This window comes from Panthera uncia, chromosome B1, assembly GCF_023721935.1.
Source record: "Panthera uncia isolate 11264 chromosome B1, Puncia_PCG_1.0, whole genome shotgun sequence".
NCBI classification, from domain to species: domain Eukaryota; kingdom Metazoa; phylum Chordata; class Mammalia; order Carnivora; family Felidae; genus Panthera; species Panthera uncia.
Genome location: NC_064811.1, coordinates 90,046,422 through 90,067,402, shown reverse-complemented (window position 1 = coordinate 90,067,402; position 20,981 = coordinate 90,046,422). Strand labels below are relative to the sequence as shown.

General features: G+C 38.5%; 1 protein-coding gene across 6 annotated transcripts in view; it reads right to left on the bottom strand.

Annotated features, from left to right (window-relative positions):
- Positions 1-20,981, bottom strand: part of EGF (epidermal growth factor) — a 105,462-nt gene that overhangs the window by 78,945 nt on the left and 5,536 nt on the right. For all 6 annotated transcript variants that reach the window (XM_049631039.1, XM_049631036.1, XM_049631035.1 and 3 more), the window contains exon 2: positions 1,319-1,518. In XM_049631039.1, the coding sequence (XP_049486996.1) occupies positions 1,319-1,518 (200 nt within the window). The remainder of the gene's footprint in view (positions 1-1,318; positions 1,519-20,981) is intronic.

The following is a 20,981-nucleotide window of genomic DNA, read 5'->3' as shown; positions in this document are numbered from 1 at the left end:
TGATAAAAGAGATTAGCACTTAATTGAAGCTTTTAAGAATAACTGGAGGGAGAAAGGTTTGGTTTAAAGAAAAACAAACAAAACAATGAGCACTTTGTGCTGGGAATAAATGCTTAAGGTTTCTCCAGTCACATGTCTCTATAATCCACCTCTCAGGAATTGAGAGAACATTCCTCCTGCGACTCATTGAAGGGCTCCATCAGTTAGGGAAAAAGACTAAAGATCTTTTGTATGTACTTGAAGCAAAATACTCCATATCTGACACCTGCTTTCTTGTTTTTTTCCCACAGTGCAAACACCTTAAGAATCAAAAAAGGTTTTCCTCCTAAATATCAGGTACTAAAACCCATGACAAACCCATTTAGACAAAACAGGTTCCCAACTCGAGCACAACTGACATTTGGGGCCAGATAATGCCTTGTGGTGGGGGCCATCCTGTATATTGTAGCATGTTTTGTAGCATCCCTGGCCTCTACCCATGAGATGCTACTACCTCATTCTCCCGCTTTCCCAATCCAGATGTGAAAACCAAACATGTTTCCAGACACTGCCAAATATCCCCTGAGTGGCAAAATTGCCCTCAGCTGAGAACCACTGGAAGCAACCATGTAAATAATCCATACTTCATGAACTTAACATATTTTCAAAATTACATTCACATCCTATTCCTTTGGGGGGCTTCTGAATATCAGCGCCACGTTTATGGGCTTATTTAGTAACATACCACAGATACAGATTAAATAAATATCTCTGAGGTGCCTGGGTGGCTCAGTCAGTTAAGCGTCCCACTCTTGCTTTAGCTCAGTTCATGATCTCATGGTTCATGAGCTGGAGCCTTGCCTCAGGCTGTGCACCAACAGCATGGGGCCTGCTTGGCATTCTCTGTCTCCTCCCTCTCTCTTCCCCTTTCTCTCTCTCTCTCTCCTTCAAAATAAATAAATGAGTTTTTTTTTAAATTTTTTTAACGTTTATTTATTTTTGAGACAGGGAGAGACAGAGCATGAACGGGGGAGGGGCAGAGAGAGAGGGAGACACAGAATCTGAAACAGGCTCCAGGCTCTGAGCTGTCAGCACAGAGCCCGACGCGGGACTTGAACTCACGGACCGCGAGATCATGACCTGAGCCGAAGCTGGATGCCTAACCGACTGAGCCATCCAGGCGCCCCTGAATGAGCTTTAAAATAAATAAATATCCACAAATGCCAGAAACATTTGAATTGGAATGTAATTTTCACTCATCTATACATCGCAAATTAACTGTATCATGTTTGTCAGCCTATACAGAAATCCCTCAAATGCTTCGGGAAATGTACTTTACCTCTTGCCTTGTCCCATTCAGAAAAACTCTTTGCAAAAGTTGCCGTTCTAGATCTACCCAATAGAGTCTTTCCTTATAGTAATGAAAATCCATGATCACTGATACACCAGCATCAGCCACCAACTGCTCATAATTCGTTCCGTCCAGGTCAATCCTAAAGATACTGCCTCCATGGGAGAAAATTAAGAAGGGTTCAGGACCTGTGTGGGAAGAAAGACATTTTCAGGATTTTATCTGATTTAGATAAAGTATTTTCCCATGACAGCTAATACAAGTAGACTTAATTCTTAATTACTGTTTTTATATTTTATTTATTTTTATGTTTACTTATTTTAGAGAGAGACACAGAGTGTGATGGGGGGGGGGGGGCAGGGCAGAGAGAGAGGGAGACACAGAATCTGAAGCAGGCCCCAGGCTCTGAGCTGTCAGCACAGAGCCTGATGTAGGGCTTGAACTCACAAACTATGAGATCATGACCTGAGCTGAAGTCAGATGCTTAACCGACTGAGCCACCCAAGTGCCCCTGGTTTTGTATTTTAAATGAAGACGGTTGTATAGAGAACAAGTTCCTGTAGATATTCCTACTTAATTTTATAAATCGTCTTCTTCACAAATTGTACGAAATGAACATTGCCAATTATGAAAAAGAGAACTACTTGAAGAGAAAACCACTTTCTACTCTGATCTACAAAATGCCATTTTATGTTAAAAAAGAAACCACCTGTTTTCTATTGTGGATAGGGTCTATATGAAGGTAACTTTTAATTATATAAATTGGAAATAATATTACAGATATTATCATTTTGGAAATGGAGCCCACCTCCTCTTCTTACCTAATGAACAGAAAGAACTTTGGAGTAATGACATAGAAGATGATGGAAAGAAGAGGTCTTAAGTGGAAACAGGAAAAACTGAAATGCCAGCCTGTGAAAGCTCTGAGATGCTTTGTCTCTGTTTGCATCGCCACATAAAACCCAGCATGCCCAGTTAAATCTGAATTGCATGTATGTTGCATGGGACATACTTACACTAAAAAAATTATTTCACGTTTATCTGAAATTCAAATTTAACTAGTTGCCCTATATTTTTATTTGCTAAATTTGGGTGGTAGACTGCACTGGAGTTTCGATTGCTGCAGGGCCTTGCCCGGGGCCCTAACCCTATCATCTCCTGTTCCAGGTGATGCCACCTTCCCTCTCAGACTCCCAAGTATCCAACACCTGCTTTGGGAACCTGATACCTTTCTTTGGAAACCTCAGTGCACATTGACTGACTCTGCACAGAGCTTGCCTTTGATGCTTCAAGATAATGCCAGAGAATAGCTTCGTCTCCTGCAGCCAGATTAGTCGCCTTGGTCTCTTCTGCCTGAGCGTGAGAAGGCTCCTTCAGCCCTGCCTTTAGATAACTCTGGAACCTCTGGGATGAGTGGGGGATTGGAGATGAATGCTAACATATTCTTGCTTCTCCGCGAGGTTCACATTATTCTCACATATTATTCACATTGCATCCACACTAGACTTTAATACCTTAATGTGACATAGTGAACGTGTTCATTGTTCTAAAGATTAAACGGAATGAGGGGCACGTGGGTAGCTCAGTCGGTTAAGCGTCTGATTTCAGCTCAGGTCATATTCTCACGGTCCATGAGTTCGAGCCCCGCGTTGGGCTCTGTGCTGACAGCTCAGACCCTGGAGCCTGCTTCAGATTCTGTGTCTCCCTCTCTCTCTGCCCCTCCCCTGCTCATGTTCTGTCTCTCTCTGTCTCAAAAATAAATAAAAATATTTAAAAAAAAAGACTAAACGTAATGATGGATTAACAACCTCTTACTCAGGAATTATGTTCTAAGGTCAGAGAACATTAACTCCACCTTAGAGGACATCAGAATAGATACAAGAGGAAGGAAGGGGTGCAAGATCATGAGAGTCTGAAATTGATGCTGGCATGAATGTCTAGGAGAATTAGCTCAAATCACTCTTCCCATATCTTTCCCACAACAGAAGACTCCTGCACAGATACAGAGGACAGTCCATTTCCTATTGCCACTCTAGCTGTGGAACCAGAAGTATCATAGAAGAAATGGGAAGAGGGCACTGGACTGAGAGCCAGGAGACCTTGTTTCTAGTCCTGGCACCATAGCTTCCCTGCACAGGACCTCACTGCTACATCAGAGGATTATTGAGGAAAGAAATGAAATTTTATATGGGAAAGTATTTTATTAATTATGGAGCACTACACAAATATAATTTGCCACTGCCGATTCCCACAACCAAGGTCTCACTATATAGGTTTGTGCCACTGTTCAGGTTTGAACCCCTGGATGAGAACGTTGGTGTAACTCATCTATCCTACAGCAGTGTGTCCTGGAGGAAAGGAAGTCATATAGCAAAAGGCACCCTAAGCTCATAGCTACTCATCTGTGGGCCTGTAGATTTATTGCTAGGAGTCCTCTTTTTGAAATGTGTATCATGTACTCTCTATAAATTGAATAAATGCACCCAATACGTATTATTAATTTTCTTATGTGCTGATACTTGATACATGAATGATACATTTATTCATTCAATAAAACTTATTTATTTAAAAGTATTACTAAATGGGGGCACCTGGCTGGGTAGTCAGAAGAGCATATGACTTTTGGTCTCAGGGTCATGAGTGCAAGCCCCATGCTGGGTGTTGAGAATACAAAAAAATAAATAAGACTTAAAAAAAATAAATAGGGGCACCTGGGTGACTCAGTCGATTGGACATCCAATTTCAGCTTAGGTCATGATCTCCTGGCTCGTGAGTCCAAGCCCAGCGTCAGGCTCTGTGCTGACAGCTCAGAGCCTGAAGCCTGCTTCAGATTCTCTGTCTCCCTCTGTCTCTCTGTATCCCACCCCCTGCCGCTCTCTCTGTCTCTTTCAAAAATGAATAAACATTGAAAAAAAATTTTTTAAATAAATAAAAGTATTACTGAATGGGAGGTTTCCAGGTTTAAAAAAAAAGGAGAAAGAAAAGGTACTTTAAAAATTTTAGACAGAATATAGCACAACACTTTGTACATAATAGGTACTCAAAATTTTTGAATAAAAAAGTAATAAAGAAATAATTGTAATTTGCTAATTTGTCTGGCTTTTACCAAAGGAACAAAGCCAAAGACACCAGCAGATCTATCAAATTCATAAAAGCAGAGTCAATCCTACAGTGGTTATTTTACTAATAGCAATAATAACAACAACAACAACAACAACAAACTTCCACATCTTGATCTCATTTATCCTTAATATAACACCATGAGCTAGATGGGCCAGATATTACAATTAATAAATCAAAGAGAAATCTGAAGAATACTTAGATCCATAAAACACAAACCATAACATTAACTTCACTAACTTTTCAAAAAATAGAAAATATTTATTACAGTACTAAGTATGAATTAATGAATTTACTCTTCAGATTTTTCCCATTCACTGGTGAATCATAGATAGCATCCTCTTGGAACTAAAAAGATCCTAAACATTACCTATCAGTGTTTCCTAAAATTGTCCAAAAGAATCAGAATGTTGTGTGTGTGTGTGTGTGTATATGTGTGCGTGCATGCGTGTGTGTGTGTGTGTGTGTGTGTGTCTTTTGCAGACCCCTTCCTTTAAGATTCCAATTTAGTATAATGGCTGGGCTGAGGGTGAGACATTCCAGATGATTCTTACATCTTGGTGAACTGGAAATCATGAATCTAGTTCAGATGAGGAAATCCAATGATGTTTCCCAATGGCCACCACTAGTTGGTGCCCAATTAGCAGCCCAATATCACCCTCTTTCCTGCCTTGGTCTGGATTGCCATATGTTAAGACATTACAATCTTCATTTTGCTTATGTACCTGATTTTAATTCCACTTCCCTCAAAACATTGTTCATTTCCCCCCCTACACTGTTGGCATCATTTTGTGTAACTGTAGGGCCTGGGTGAGTATTTGTAGACATGAAATGTAACATGATTCTTTTAAAAATGAAAGACTTTAAAAATTAGGCTTGGTAAAATAGTCATTCTGTATTACCACAGGAAATGATAAATAAATTAGGGTTTTTAAGACCTGTCAAAGACTCTGTAAACATCAGTGTGTGGGACAATTTGTGGATCTGAAAGTCAGCAGAATGTGCATGTTGGAACAGCTAAAGTTTCCCGTGGCAAAACCTATGGTGTTTATTTTGGGTGCCATTCAGTAAAAGGGAAGTGCACAGAAAATCAAACATTACTTCTAAGGAATACAAACCCCAAAACAGCAAACCGGTCACAGCAAATCAATTGAAGCCTCTGACTTCTCAACCTGGGGATTAGCAGGGGATCTGCAGAAATTACAAAGGAGGCCAGAATGCTTGGAGCATCCTGAAGATGTTCATTAGTGACTCCAAGAGCTGGTTCAGAGGTCAATTAGGAAAAGCAGGTTTTGATTGAAGTGGGCGGTAGAAACAGAATATTTCACAACAGTCCCTTTTTCACCTGTTCTGAGCTGGTGGGAGAGGTCCCACACAGGTAAATGGGAAAAGGAAGCCAAGCTCTTCTGCCCCCTGGGGGCAAAGACCCACAGAACCTAGTTAGCACATAAATGATTCTCGCAATCAGATTAACAAAAAATCCTGGGCTTCTCTCAGGCCCATATGGCACCCTGCTCTCCCCACCACAGGCTTCCTGCTCTAAATCTGGAAACAGACTGCAGGTTCACAGGACAGACAGTGAAAAGGAAGCTCCAGACCTTCAGGATTCAACAACACCATGCAGAAAGAAGGTAGATTTAAAGTGATGGACCTGATGACATAAGAAAGCTTGACGCCTTTCACTGCTCCTACCATAAACCCCTAAGAAGAGTCATTTATTACTGCCTCTCAAGAGGCTGACTTGAGGGGCAACTTGGGTTTTATGAACCACAGAAAGTTTTATTTCATTCTAAAAGACTAACCCCATCTGTTTTGGTGGACAATCATAGCTTTTTTCTCAGCTTATTCATTAGTGTCAAAATTCAAGGCAGGTGAGAGAGAAACCAAGTGACCCAGAAATAATACATCCAGAAAGGGGAGCCAGAGAGGTGAATTTAAATCTTAATTCTGAAAGACAAGCCTAGGGGCCCAATTTTGCTTTCTGAAAAATGCGAATGAAGTTTGCCACCCTAGTCCCAGAGTGGTGGTAGACATGTGTCATCTAAAGCAGAAAATAGCCCCTACCTAACCCTCAGTCCGATTCTCATCGTCAACCTTAAGAGGTCTTCCAGGTTCTCAGGATGGTAACTGGGACAAGAAGGTTCTGCAGATTTTTTTTTCAATAGGACTTCTCACCCTTTAATGTGCCATTACACTTTTTGATACTCCAAGAAGGTAGGTGGTGAGTATCACCAGAACAGCAATAGCCAACATCTTGGGTATAACGTTATCTCTTAGGGTAGCACATTGAGTGTATTGTTTCATTTAGTTGGATAATACCAGGAGGTGGGTTCTCAGTGGTTTTATTGTACAGAAGAAGAGACGGAAGTTTAGAGCAGTTAACGTGACATAGTCACATGGCCAATAAGTAACAGATTAATTATTTATAAATAATAAAGCCATGTCTTTCTGATCACATAGTCTAGCTTTTAAACATCATGCTGTGCTGCTTATCTCTAACTGAATTTAACAAGAACTCTTACTAGTTAGGGTCTCATAGTTCAACTGTGTCAAGAAACCCACTTTGGGAAACACTGCTCTAGGCATGTTCACCCTAAGGCCAGATTCTCTGCATCCATGTTCCAGGAACTGGTTAGAAAATGGGTCTGTTTAACACAGGAGCCAAGAATACACAATGGAGAAAGGACAATCTCTTCAATAAATGGTGTTGGGAAAACTGGACAGCTACCATGCAAAAGAATGAAACTGGACTACTATTTATACCACACACAAAAATTAACTCAAAATAGATTAAAGACTTGAATGGAAGACCTGAAACCATAAAAGTCCTAGAAGAAAACATAGGTGGTAAGCTCCCTAACATTGGTCTTAGTGCCATCTTTGCAATCTGACTCCAAAGGCAAGAGTAACAAAAGCAAAAATAAACAAATGGAACGACATCAAATAAACAGCTTCTGCACAGGAAAGAAAACCATCATCAAATGATAAGGCAACCTACTGAATGGGAGAAGATATTTGCAAACCGTATATCTGATAAGGTATAAATATGCAAAAATATAGAGAGAACTCCTACAACTCAAAAACACAACCAAAAAACCCTATTTAAAACTGAGGAGAGGGGCACCTGGGTGGCTCAGTTTGAGTCTCCAACTTTGGCTCAGATCATGATCTCACAGTCTGTGAGTTTGAGTGCCATGTCAGGCTGTGTGCTGACAGCTCAGAGCCTAGAGCCTGCTTCAGATTCTGTGTCTCTGTCTCTCTCTGCCCCTCTCCCACTCACAATCTGTCAGCCCCCACCTCAAAAATAAATAACATTTAAAAAAATGGGGAGAGAATCTGAGTCTACATTTCTCCAAACAAGACATAAATATGGTCAACAGACACATGAAAATATGCTCAACATCAGTAATTACTAGCGAAATTCAAATCAAAACCATGAGGTAACACCTTACACCTGTCAGCAAATCAAACCATGTGATAACACCTTAACACAATTATCTTCTTTCACTACTTTAAGATAATGTTTCTCAAATTACAAGCCTAAACAAATAAATATTTGCCTGTAGATACATTCTGAGTATCCCTAGACAAATAGACAAAAACAATAAGAAATTAAAAAGTGTTGGATTCTAGATGCTTCCTGAGTCCAATTTCATTTTTCTTATTAATTCCACCCTGACCAACCAGTTAATCCTAAGCCCCAGCTGCACATATAGCTATACAAATATAGAGAAAAAATACTTCATGTAATTTCTTTGGAATATTGAAAGCAGATATGATGGAGTAATTAGGAAAAAATAATTAATTGTAAATTTTGTGTCATACTTCATCATCAAGGATAATAACAAATCACAGAAAACTGTGGGTAAGATGATTGTGAGGACTTGGCTCATCCCAAGAAACTAACTTCAGATTTCTCTAAGCATCATTAAGCAAAGGTGTTCACAAAGCAAAGGTGTTCTAAATGTCTCAGCTTATGGTATTGGGTGGGGAGTAACAGCTAGTATTTACTGGAAACTCACTAAGTCAGGTGTGAGTCTAAGGACCTTATATTGATTAATGTATTTAGTTGTCATAAAATCCTATGAGGTGAGTACTGGAAGCTCATATCAGCTACACAATTGAACCTTATTAACTTCAAAAGTTGAAGCCTAACACAACCTGCCAGGTATAGCCCATCGACTGAAACTGAGGGAGCGCTCTCATGCAAAATAAGACAACAGCAAGGTAACACTAGAACCACCTATCTACTGCTCCACTTTTTCCTGTGACAAGATCAATCCACATGTGTAATGCACCAACCAGAATTCACTGTTTAAAATGTGTCCTTTGTTTAAAAAATGGCATTTCATCCTGTCTGTTGGAAGTAATAAAACCTAGTCATTTCCTATGCATCAACATAGCTTATGTGACAGAGGGATATCCATGCACAGTGTGCTTTTTTTTAGGTTTCTGTTCCAGAAGATAATCTATCAATATTTAAAGAAATTCACCTATCATCCTTTCTTTTTTTAATTGTGTGGGGGCGGGGGGAGGAAGAGCACACAGGAGAGGGGCAGAGAGGGAGAGAGAGAATCCCAAGCAGGTTCTGCATTGCCAGCTCAGAGCCCAACGTGGGGCTTGATCCCACAAACTGTGACATCCTGACCTGAGCCAAAATCAAGAGTCAGACGCTTAACCAATGGAGCCACCCAGGCACCCCCATTGTTGGGTGCTTTTTAAATGCATTGAAATTTTAGATGGAAATTTTTCTTCACATATTCTTTTTTCTCCTTAACATGAAATTGTTGCCAGGATTCATTAGAATAATCAAGAAATGTAAGTTTCGGTTGGTTTTTCAAATTTGTTTTCCAAAATATAATAAACTTTTTGATCCACTCAGAGCTTTTAAAATTCTCAACAATGTTGCTTAAATCTAAAAGATCTATATTGGGGTGCCTGGGTGGCGCAGTCGGTTAAGCGTCCGACTTCAGCCAGGTCACGATCTCGCGGTCCGTGAGTTCGAGCCCCGCGTCGGGCTCTGGGCTGATGGCTCGGAGCCTGGAGCCTGTTTCCGATTCTGTATCTCCCTCTCTCTCTGCCCCTCCCCCGTTCATGCTCTGTCTCTCTCTGTCCCAAAAATAAATAAAATAAATAAATAAATAAATAAATAAAAATAAAAGATCTATATTTCCACATACTGAGTAAATTAATGACAATAGCCTTTGCAGTTTCCCTGCAGACCAAGGAGAGGTTAAATTCCTTTCTGCTGAACATTCTATAGTAAACAGAACAACTGTATGCTTCAGAGGGAGGAAAACATATGAAGACTCCTGGTAGGTTCTAAACTCTGCATGTTTTTCAACTTCATAAGGGAAGGGTCCCAAATACACAGGATTGTTGTCAACAGCTATATGGTGCTGATTGTGACTGATCTTCTGTAATTGATCTGTTTATAAAAGGATGCAACCTATGGAAGAAGAAAGACCCTTCTTCAAGCTTTTGAAATTTTAATCAGAAAAGTATTGAAATGAATAAAATAAAACACTATTTCTCAACTGCCACATCATGTGCTAAAGAACAAGGCAGCTGCCTTGATGTTGTTAGGACCGTCTGTATCCTAACAACCATCTACCCACAAAGAGAATCACCTTATGAATGAAATCTACCTACAAAGACAAAGCTAGTCTGTAGCACCCTGACAGGCTACTCTGGATTGAGGAAGAAAGTACTACTGTTCTCTGAGAGGCCTTTTCTATCCTGCCACTGGGAGGGGGCTTGCAAATAAATCAGCCCATACCATGAATCATTGTCATGGGGGTCTGCTGGCTCTCAAATGCATTCACACTCACACAAATTCCAGCGTTCTAAGTATCCTGGGAAATACTTGGGAAACCCAGACACTGAGAGACATTAGCATGGTTAGCCAGGCTTGGGAGAATCAGAAAATCAAGGTCATAAAGTGAAAACAGACGCACACACCAATTCAAACTCCTGGCTTAGAAAGAAGGTCCAGAGGTGATGAGAGCAAAAGTTTCTGCCTAATATTTGGCTAAAACAACTGAAGTTTCCATACATTAACTAAATTCCAGCATCAAATGAGATAGAGAAACTGAAGGACTCCATAAAAATCTGCTTTTTGCTCCTTTTCCTGCTTCTATTCTTGCTAGGGCCTGCACCCCCACTTTACATATGCCTCATAGTACAAATAATGTATGTCCTCCTTGTAAGGAACAAGGAGTTAATGGTTTCTTTAGAGTCTTCCAGCACATTAGATAACATCTAAGGAAGGACTGGGCGAGAATGACCGAGTGAAGCTATCCTGTGCATATTCCAGACCACCAGCACTAGACATCTTGACGCCAAGATCCCCTGGCTCCAAGGAATAAGCGACTTATGGAGGACACCTGGACCCTTTTCCTTGTTCTGACTAGATCCTGGATGCCTGGGAGGATATGTACACCAGACCACAATCCTCAGTAAAAAGCCCAGATCCAAGCAAAGATGAGACTATCTTTTTCCTTTCTGAGTCTCTTGGATGCTCTGTCTGTATTTGCACTCTTTCTATATCTTCAATAAACTCTGCTCTCATGCTCTCGCAGCTCATGTTTGATTTCTATCCTGCATGTAGACTCTCTTGGCTGGTCCTGTAGGAACGCCTCTGGGTCCTTGGACCCAGCCTGCCTACACCAAAAGGAAACATTTGAATTGAAGGTGTTCAGGACAGGGCCCCCCAAGAATGTGCCACTTTGGCATGCAGGTTATTTTGAGCTGAAGGTACTTGAGACCCTATGGGCTTAAGAGGAAATTTTGCCCCTCCCTTAACTACATAGAAGAATCTAAATTGGGGGCCCTTCCCAGAATAAGAGTTATTAACAGAAAGAAATTTTACCTGAATGATCCATCTGCATGGCAGGGCAATCATCTAATTACCAAATATCTGCTCTTCTTATCACCCTGTGAATAACATTCCTTTTCTGAAAGTCCCAAACCCCTACTTGTTTTTAGTTCAGAATGATAAATATACTTCATTTTGCCTATCTTTCATGGTGATGTGGATTCCCCATACATATACTTACTAAATTCTATTTTCTCCTATCTGTCTCATGTCAACTTGATTCTTAGTCCAGCTAGAAGGACCTTTTAGGTGACAGGAATTCTTTTTTTTTTAAACCATATGTTTTATTTCAAAAAATATATCAGGTTCTTTTCCAAAGAACATATACTTTAAATTTGTGGAATTTCACAGTTTTACAAAATTCGGGAACTGTCAACTTTCTTCCTCTTTTAATAGTCAGTTTATGTTCCTTATTTTTTTCTTCCAAGATTTTATTTAAATTCAAGTTAGCTAACATATAGTATAGTATTGCTTTCAGGAGAATTTAGTGATTCATCACTTACATATAACACCCAGGGCTCATCCCAACAAGTGTCTTCCTTAACGCCCATCACCCATCTAGCCCATCCCCCACCCACTTCCCCTCCAGCAACCCTCATTTTTTCTCTATATTTAACAGTCACTTATGGTTTGCCTCCCTGTTTTTATCTTATTTTATTTTTCCCTCCCTTCCCTATGTTCATCTGTTTTGTTTCTCAAATTTCACATATGAGTGAAATCACACAGTATTTGTCAGTCTCTGACTGACTTATTTCACTTAGCATAATACACTCTAGTTCCATCCACATCGTTTCAAAAGACTTCATTCTTGATGGCTGATGTTCCTTTCAACTTTTATGTCACATCTTCTTTATTCATCAGTCAGTGGACATTTGTGCTCTTTCCATAATTTGGCTATTGTTGTTGATAATGCTGCTGTAAACACTGGGGTGCAGGTACCCCTTTTAATCAGTATTTTTATACCCTATGGGTAAAGACCTAGTACTGAAATTGCTGGGTCATAAGGTAGTTCTATTTTTAACTATTTGTGGAACCTCCATACTGTTTTCCAGAGTGGCTGCACCAGTTTGCATTCCCACCAGCAGTGTAAGAGGGACTGAAATGGTGGCATGCAATACCAGTATTTATCAACACTATTATTAATAAAGAATTTCTACAAAATGAACCTGCATTCTTGGTTCACCTAACATGCAAGTAATAGCTCCTTCACAATGAGTAGCACTACCATTTTGGATGAAAGTATTGACCTTTGGGCAAGAAGTAAATAGACACTGGAGGAAATTATGTTCCAATGTTTCAGGTTTTTGTTGTGCTGTTGTTGTTCCTGCTGATTTCTCAAAGTTAATTCTAATTCTAACATTAGAAACTATAACAAAACATTGATTAACATAACATTTATAACAGAACATTTTGTTCCCTAACTCTAGGATTTCTCAGATTTGGAGTAAAAATTAAAACTGAACTAAACACTGAACTGCTTCATGAAATTTGAAAATTTCTTGAATAATGTTTAGAAATTCCTTGACAGAAAGTATGTTCTTTAAAATTGATCTGGACATTCTGAAAAAGCTCTCCAATGTAATAGTTTCCAGTTGTTGAGGTTAGCTAATGTTTTTTGTTTGTTCATAACAAGTTTATAAAACTATCTTATTAAAATAATTGCTAAAATATCTTAGATTGAATAATTTATATGTATTGGAAAGTTGCTAGTATCCTCAACTATAATCAAAGTGACTTAACTTTTTGTTAAGAATATTGCACAGACTTGGGAGGGTTTATTTTTTAGGTAAGAAATACATGTTACCTTTTATCTGAGGTCCAGTATTTGATTTTGTAACAGCATAAATTAATCTAAATAAATTAGTACAACAAAATCTACAAATCAATGATAAAAATAAAAAGAGGATATATACTAATTGATTCGCAATCCAAACTATTTGATTCTCCTACTACAGTAGTTCCCCCTTATCTACGAGAAATACATCCACGACCCCCAGTGGATGCCTGAAACATCAGATAGTACTCAACCCTAAATAAACTATGTTTTTCCTTATAATAAAAATTATGATGAAGTTTACTTTATAAATTAGGCACAGTAAGAGATTAAAAACAATAATTAATAGGGGTGCCTGGGTGGGTCAGTCGATTAAACATTTGATTCTTGGTTTCAGCTCAGGTCATAATCTCATGTTCATGTGTTCAAGCCCCACATTGGGCTCTATGCTGGTGGCACAAAGCCTGCTTGGGATTCTCTCTTTCCCTCTCTCACCACCCCTCCCCTACTCACTCTCTCTCTCTCTCAAAATAAATAAACTTAAAAAATAACTAATAATAAAATAGAGCAATTATAACAATATACAGCAATAAAAGTTATATAGAATATCGTCTCTCAAAATATCTTATTGTACCATACTTACCCTTCTTATCATGTGACATGATAAAATGCCTATGTGATAAGATGAAGTGAGATGAATGATAAGCATTGTGATGTAGTTTAGGCTACCATTGACCTTCTGACCTTATGTCAGGAGAATCATCTGCTTCCAGATGACTGCACAAGACTGAAACCACAGAAAGCAAATCCGTGGATAAGTGGGGACTACTATACTAAACCACTAACTGGGAAATATTCTGCCTCCCTTAACCTTGACCACCAGTGCCTCTCATCTGAGCTTCTCTACCTCTGGTCACACCACTGTAGGAGCACAGTGCTCTGGAAGTCTCTCCTACCTGCCACTTATTATATCACTTCATCTGAAACAGGATTGGCCTTTTTCTCATTTTCCTCAGCACAAGTGAGATCAATCTCTCATTCTTAATAAGACCCTCTTTAAAAACTGGAAATAACAGGAAAGAAGAACAACCCCTAGAGGAGCTTCCAATCACTGGTCAAGGCCAGACCCATGAAGGTCTCTTTGGAAGTCAGTACCCTGCCTCACTTCTGACTTGGCCAAAGAAACAACACTCTTCAACCCTGGAATTCCAGAACCTTGAAAGAGTCTGAGAGTCCAGGAAAATGTCTCCTCTCCAGGTAGTATTCCCACCTGGGACCTACCTCTAAGAATCTTCACTTCTGTCTCAAAATTAACATTGTCCTACTGTGGAAAAAAAAGAGGAAGAAAAAATGTTCAAAACTTGTGGTCAGAATGTCTTTTCTGAGAAACAGTTATTTTCTTTATTAAAACACTTCATTATGCTATTTAGTAATTTATTTTTTTTCTATTATTTAAAAAGGGAGGCCCAGGATATGATCAGAAAACAGACTTGAAGGGGCAGCTGGGTGCCTCAGCTGGTTGAGTGTCCAACTCTTGATTTCAGCTCAGGTGATGATCACAGGGTCATGGGATCGAGCCCTGCATCAGGCTTCATGGTAAGCTTGCAGTTTGCTTAAGATTCTTTCTCTCCCCCTGCCTTTCTCCCCCACTAGCACTTTATCTAAAATAAAAAATAGAAAAAATAAAACAGAGTTGGGGGAAGAAGAATTCTAAAATATTTTGCATAAACAAATGGAAGTGAAAAGAAAGACAGGGTAGCAATACTTGTATCAAAAAAATAGGCTTTAAAACAGAGACTGTAGGTGTGCCTGGGTGGCTCAGTCGGTTGGGCATCCAACTTTGGCTCAGGTCATGATCTCATGGTCCATGAGTTCAAGCCCCGTGTCAGGCTCTGTGCTGAAAGCTCAGAGCCTGGAGCCTGCTTTGGAATCTGTGTCTCCCTCTCTCTCTGCCCCTCCCCTGCTCATGCTCTGTCTCTCTCTCACAAAAATAAACATTAAAAAAATATTTTAAACAGAGACCATAACAAAAGAAGGACACTATATAATCATAGAGGGAAAAATCCAACAAGAAGATACAACAATTGTAATTATTTATGCACCCAACATGATAGCCACAAATACATAAAACAGTTAATAACAAACATAAATGAAGTAATCAATAGTAACATAATAATAGTAGGGGACTTCAACATCTTAATTACATCAATGCTAGATCACCCAAATAGGAAATCAATAAGGAAACAATAGTTTTGAATGACTAGATGGATCTAACATTGTATCCTAAGACAGCAGAATACACATTCTTTTTTAAGTGCACCTGAATATTCTCCAGAAGAGATCACACATTAGGCCATAAAACAAATCTCAACAAACTCAAAAAGATCAGAATCATATTATGTATCTTTTCCAACCATAATGCTATGAGACTAAAAGTCAACCACAAATAAAAAGTCTGGAAAGAACACAAATACATGGAAGTTCAATAGCATGCTACTAAACAATGAATGATCATCTAGGAAATCAAAGATGAGATTAAAAAAAAATACACGGAACAAATAAAAATAAAAATACAAGAGTCCAAAATCTTTGGGATGCAGCAAAAGCTGTTCTAACAGGGAAGATTACAATAGTACAGGCCTACCTCAAGAAACAAGAAAAATCTCCACAAACAGCCTAAACTTACACCTAAAGGGGCTACAAAAAGAAGAGCAAACAAAACCCCAAACCAGTAAAAAGAAGTAAATAATAAAAATTAGAGCATAAATAAACAAAACAGAACTAAAAAAAAATAATAGAACAGATAAATGAAACCAGGAGCTAGTTCTTTGAAAAGATCAATAAAATTGACAAGCTTCTAGCCAGACTTATAAAAAAAAAAAAAAAAACAGAGAGAGAGAGAGGATTTAAATAAACAAAATCAGAAATGAAAGAGGAGAAATAACAACCAACACCAGAGAAATACAGGAGTTATAGGAGGATGTTGTGAAAAATTATATGCCAAAATATTGGACAACTTAAAGAAATGAATAAACTATTAAAAACATATAACCTCTGGGGCACGTAGGTGTCTCAGTCTGTCAAACATCCAACTTCGGCTCAGGTCATGTCTCATGGTTCATGGGTTTGAGGCCCATATCGCACTCTGTGCTCACAGCTCGGAGCCTGGAGCCTACTTCGGATTCTGTGACTCCCTCTCTCTCTGCCCCTCCCCTGCTCATGCTCTGTCTCTCTCTCAAAAATAAATAAACATTAAATATATACATATATTTATATAACCTCTAAAACTGAATCAGGAAGAAATAGAAAATTTCAATGGAATGATTACCAGCAATGAAGTTGAGGCAGTAATCAAAAAAACTCCCAACAAACAGAAGTCCAGGACTGGACGGCTTCACAGGTGAATTCTACCAAACATTTAAAGAGTTAATACCTATTCTCAAATTATTACAAACAATGGAAGAGGAAGGAAAGCTTCTAAATTCAATCTATGAGGCCAGCATTATCCTGATACTAACAACAGATAAAGACACTACAAAAAAGAGAACTACAGGCCAATTTCTCTAATGAACATAGATGCAAAAATACTCAACAAAATATTAGCAAACTGAATTCAAACAATACATTAAAAAAATCATTCACCACGATCCAATGACTTATTCCTGGGATGCAAGGGTGGTTTAATATTCACAAATAAATCAATCAATGAGATACATCACATCAACAAGAGAAAGAACAAAAACCATATGATCATTTCAATAGGTGCAGAAAAAGCATTTGACAAAGTACAACATCCATTCATGATAAAAACCCTCAACAAAGTAGGTTTAGTGGGAACATACCTCAGCATAATAAAGGTCATGTATGAAAAACCCACAGCTAACGAAAAACTGAGGACTTTTTCCCTAAGATCAGGAACAAGACAAGGATGTCCACTCTCACTATTTTTTTCACCATAGTGTTGAAAGTCCTAGCAACAGCAATCCAAAAAAATAAAGGGCATCCAAATTGGTAAGGAATAAGTAAAACTTTCGTTACTTACAGATAACACGATAGTGTATAAAGAAAACCCTGAAGGCTCCACCAAAAAATTCTAGAACTGATAAAAGAATTCAGTAAAGTCACAGGATATAAAATCAATATACAGAAATCTATTGCAATTTCTATACACTAATAATGAAGTAGCAGAAAGAAAAATTAAGAAAACAATCGCATTTACAATCACACCAAAAAGATTAAAATACCTAGGAATAAACTTAACCAAGGAAGTAGAAGACCTGTACTCTGAAAACTATAAAACATCGATAAAAGAAATTGACGATGACACAAACAAATGGAAAGATGTTCCATGATCATGGATTGAAAGAACAAACATTGTTAAAATGTTCATACTATCCAAAGCAGATTTAACGCAATCCCTATCAAAATACTAATAGCATTTTTCACAGAACTAAAGCAAATAATCCTAAAATTTGAGTGGAATCACACAAATCTTGAAAAAGAACAACAAAACTGGAGGTATTACAATCCCAGATTTCAAGATATACTACAAAACTATAGTATACAAAACTGTGGTAATCAAAACAGTATGGTACTGGCACAAAAACAGACAGATAAATCAATAGAACAGAACAGAGAGCCCAGAAATAAACCCATGATTATATGGTCAACAATCTTTGACAAAGGAGGCTAGAACATGTAATGGGGGGAAAAAAAGCAGTATCTTCAACAAATGATTGCGGGAAAACTAAACAGCCACATGCAAAAGAATGAAACTGGACCACTTTCTTACATCATACACAAAAATAAACTCAAAATGGATCAAAGACCTAAACGTGAGACCAGAAACCATAAAAATCATAGAAAAGAACATAGACAGTAATTTGTCTGACATCGGCTATCGAAACATTTTTCTAGATATGTCTCCTGAGGCAAGGGAAACAAAACCAAAACTAAACTATTGGGGGCACCTGGGCGGCTCAGTAGGTTAAGCGTCCAACTTTGGCTCACATCATGATCTTCTGGTCTGTGAGTTCGAGCCCCGTGTCAGGCTCTGTGCTATCATAACAGTTCAGAGCCTGGAGCCTGCTTCAGATTCTGTGTCTCCCTCTCAGCCCCTTCCCCACTCACTCTCTCTCTCTCTCTCTCTCTCTCTCTCTCAAAAAATAAACATTTAAGAAGCGCTTGGGTGGCTCAGTCGGCTGAGCGTCAGACTTCGGCTCAGGTCATGATCTCACAGCTCGTGAGTTCGAGCCCCGCGTCGGGCTCTGTGCTGACAGCTCGGAGCCTGGAGCCTGCTTCTGCATCTGCTTCTGTGTCTCCCTCTCTCTCTGCCCCTAAACCACTTGCATTCTGTCTCTGTCTCTCTCAAAAATAAACATTAAAAAAAATTTAAAAAAAAAATAAACATTTAAAAATAAATAAATAAATAGATAGATAAATAAAAATTTAAAAAATAAACTATTGGGACTACATCAAAAGAAAAAGCTTCTGCACGGTAAAAGAAACAATAAACAAAATAAAAAGACAACCTACTGAATGGGTAAAAATATTTGCAAATGACATATCCAATAAGGGGTTAGTATCCAAAATATATAAAGTACCTACATAACTGAACATCAAAAAAAAAAAAAAAAAAAAAAACACCAAATAATCCAATTAAAAATGGGCAGAAGACATGAACAGACATTTCTCCAAAGAAGACATACAGATGGCCAGAAGACACATAAAAAGATGTTCAACATCATTCATCATGCAAATCAAAACTACAATGAGATATCACCTCATAACTATCAGAATGGCTAAAATCAAAATCACAAGAAACAAGTGTTGGTGAGGATGTGGAGAAAAAGAACCCTTGTGCACTGTTGGTAATGCAAACTGCTGCAACCACTCTGGAAAATAGTATGAAGGTTCCTCAAAAAGTTAAAAATAGAACTACCCTATGATCCAGTGATCACACACTAATGCGTATTTACCCAAAATATACAGAAACACTAATTCAAAGAGATACATGCATCCCTATGTTTATTGCAGCATTATTTACAATAGCCAAATTATAGAAGCAACCTAAGTGTCCATCAACAGATGAATGGATAAAAAAGAAGTGGTGTGCATGTATGTGTGTATATACATACTAAGAAACACTGCACATACATACTAAGGAATATTAGTCATAAAAAAGAATGGAATCTTGCCATTTGCAACAATATGGATAGATCTAGATGGTATAATGCGAAGTGAAATAAGTCAGTCAGTGAAAGACAAATATATGAATTGATCATATGTGATATTTACAAAATAAAACAAATGAACAAAGGAAAAAAGAGACAAAAAAAGACTCTTAACTATAGAGAGCAAATTGGTGGTTACCAGAGGGGAAGTGTTGGGGGGGAGAATGGATGAAACAGGTGAAGAGGATTAAGAGTACACTTATCAAGTGGCTCCTGAATGGCTCAGTCGGTTGGGTGTCCAACTTCGGCTCAGGTCATAATCTCACGGTTCATGTGTTCGAGCCCCACGTTGGGCTCTGTGCTGACAGCACAGAGCCTGGAGCCCACTTTGAGTTCTGTGTGTCTCCCTCTCACTCTGCCCCTCTCCTGCTCTCATTCTGTCTGTCTCTCTCTCTCATAACTAGGTAAATGTTAAAAATAAATTCTAAAAAAAAGTACACTCAGCATGATAAGCACTGAGTAATGTACAGAATTGTTGAATCACTATATTGTACACCTGAAACTAATATAACACTGCATGTTCACTATATTGGAAATACAAATGAAGTAAATAAATAAAATGTTCATAAGGATTAAGAAGGCCTTAAAAGATTTACCTAATAGATTAAGGAAAGAGGGCTAGGTACAGATCACACAACCCAGGGAGAAAGAGGGGCCAGCTACCATCGTGGAAGGCTAATGCCAAGAAAAAGAGATGAGTGGTAAGTCTTTGCCACAGAGAATAATCACTTACCTTTCAAGACCTAGAATGAAAAATATCTTGTTTTGTTTAATGTGCTGGCTCAGGGCGTGGCTAGAACTTTTCACCGAAAGCCTTTAGTTAAAAGTCTGTACCCTTATGACTTATTTGTGAGAAATAAAACAGGGTAATGTCCAGTGTGAGGTGATGGAATGTGGGAAAGGGTCAGCACGTGAGAGAAGTGAGACCCAGAGTAGATGAGTAATTCAGTGGAAGGACCGGAGGGAACAGAGCCTTACATGCCACATCACTGTCCCCAAGTCCAGGAACCCTCCAAGATAAAGGGAGGAGACACTGGGTTTCCCCTAACATAGGATGTTAGAATAGGATATTTTTCTTGAACAACTGAAAACATAGTGACCTCAGCAGATCATAGAGCTTTGGAATATCAGAAACTCCAGCCCATCCTTAGAGATGTGGTATGGCCTTCTGGTCCTTATGAAAGAATCTCAGCACAGCCCTGCTGCCTTTTTATTTCTTCTCTTATACACTCTGAAAAAAGTCATTCATTATGAATAAGTCCCCTGTACTTGAAAAAGAAATTAGCAATCCTTTTGTTTCTCTCTTCATACCTAAGTGAACAGAGATTAGTGAAAAAAGATAAAGCATTTGTTCCATCATGTTATTACTTCTCTAGAACAGTCTCCCCCATGTAGGATGTGTACTACTTAGAGACTGGATGAAGATTCACTATTGTGTGGAAAGGAAATATTAGAAATATTATGTGTTGTGTAATGTTCATAGTTGTAGTTCTCAGTAGCATGTAAGTAACTGACAAACAGACACATCCTGAGAGCGTATGCCCACATTTTAATCGTTTACTTGATGGGACTGAATTGGAGACTATTGATGTTAAAAAGGAAGAAAGAAAGAAAGAAAGAAAGAAAGAAAGAAAGAAAGAAAGAAAG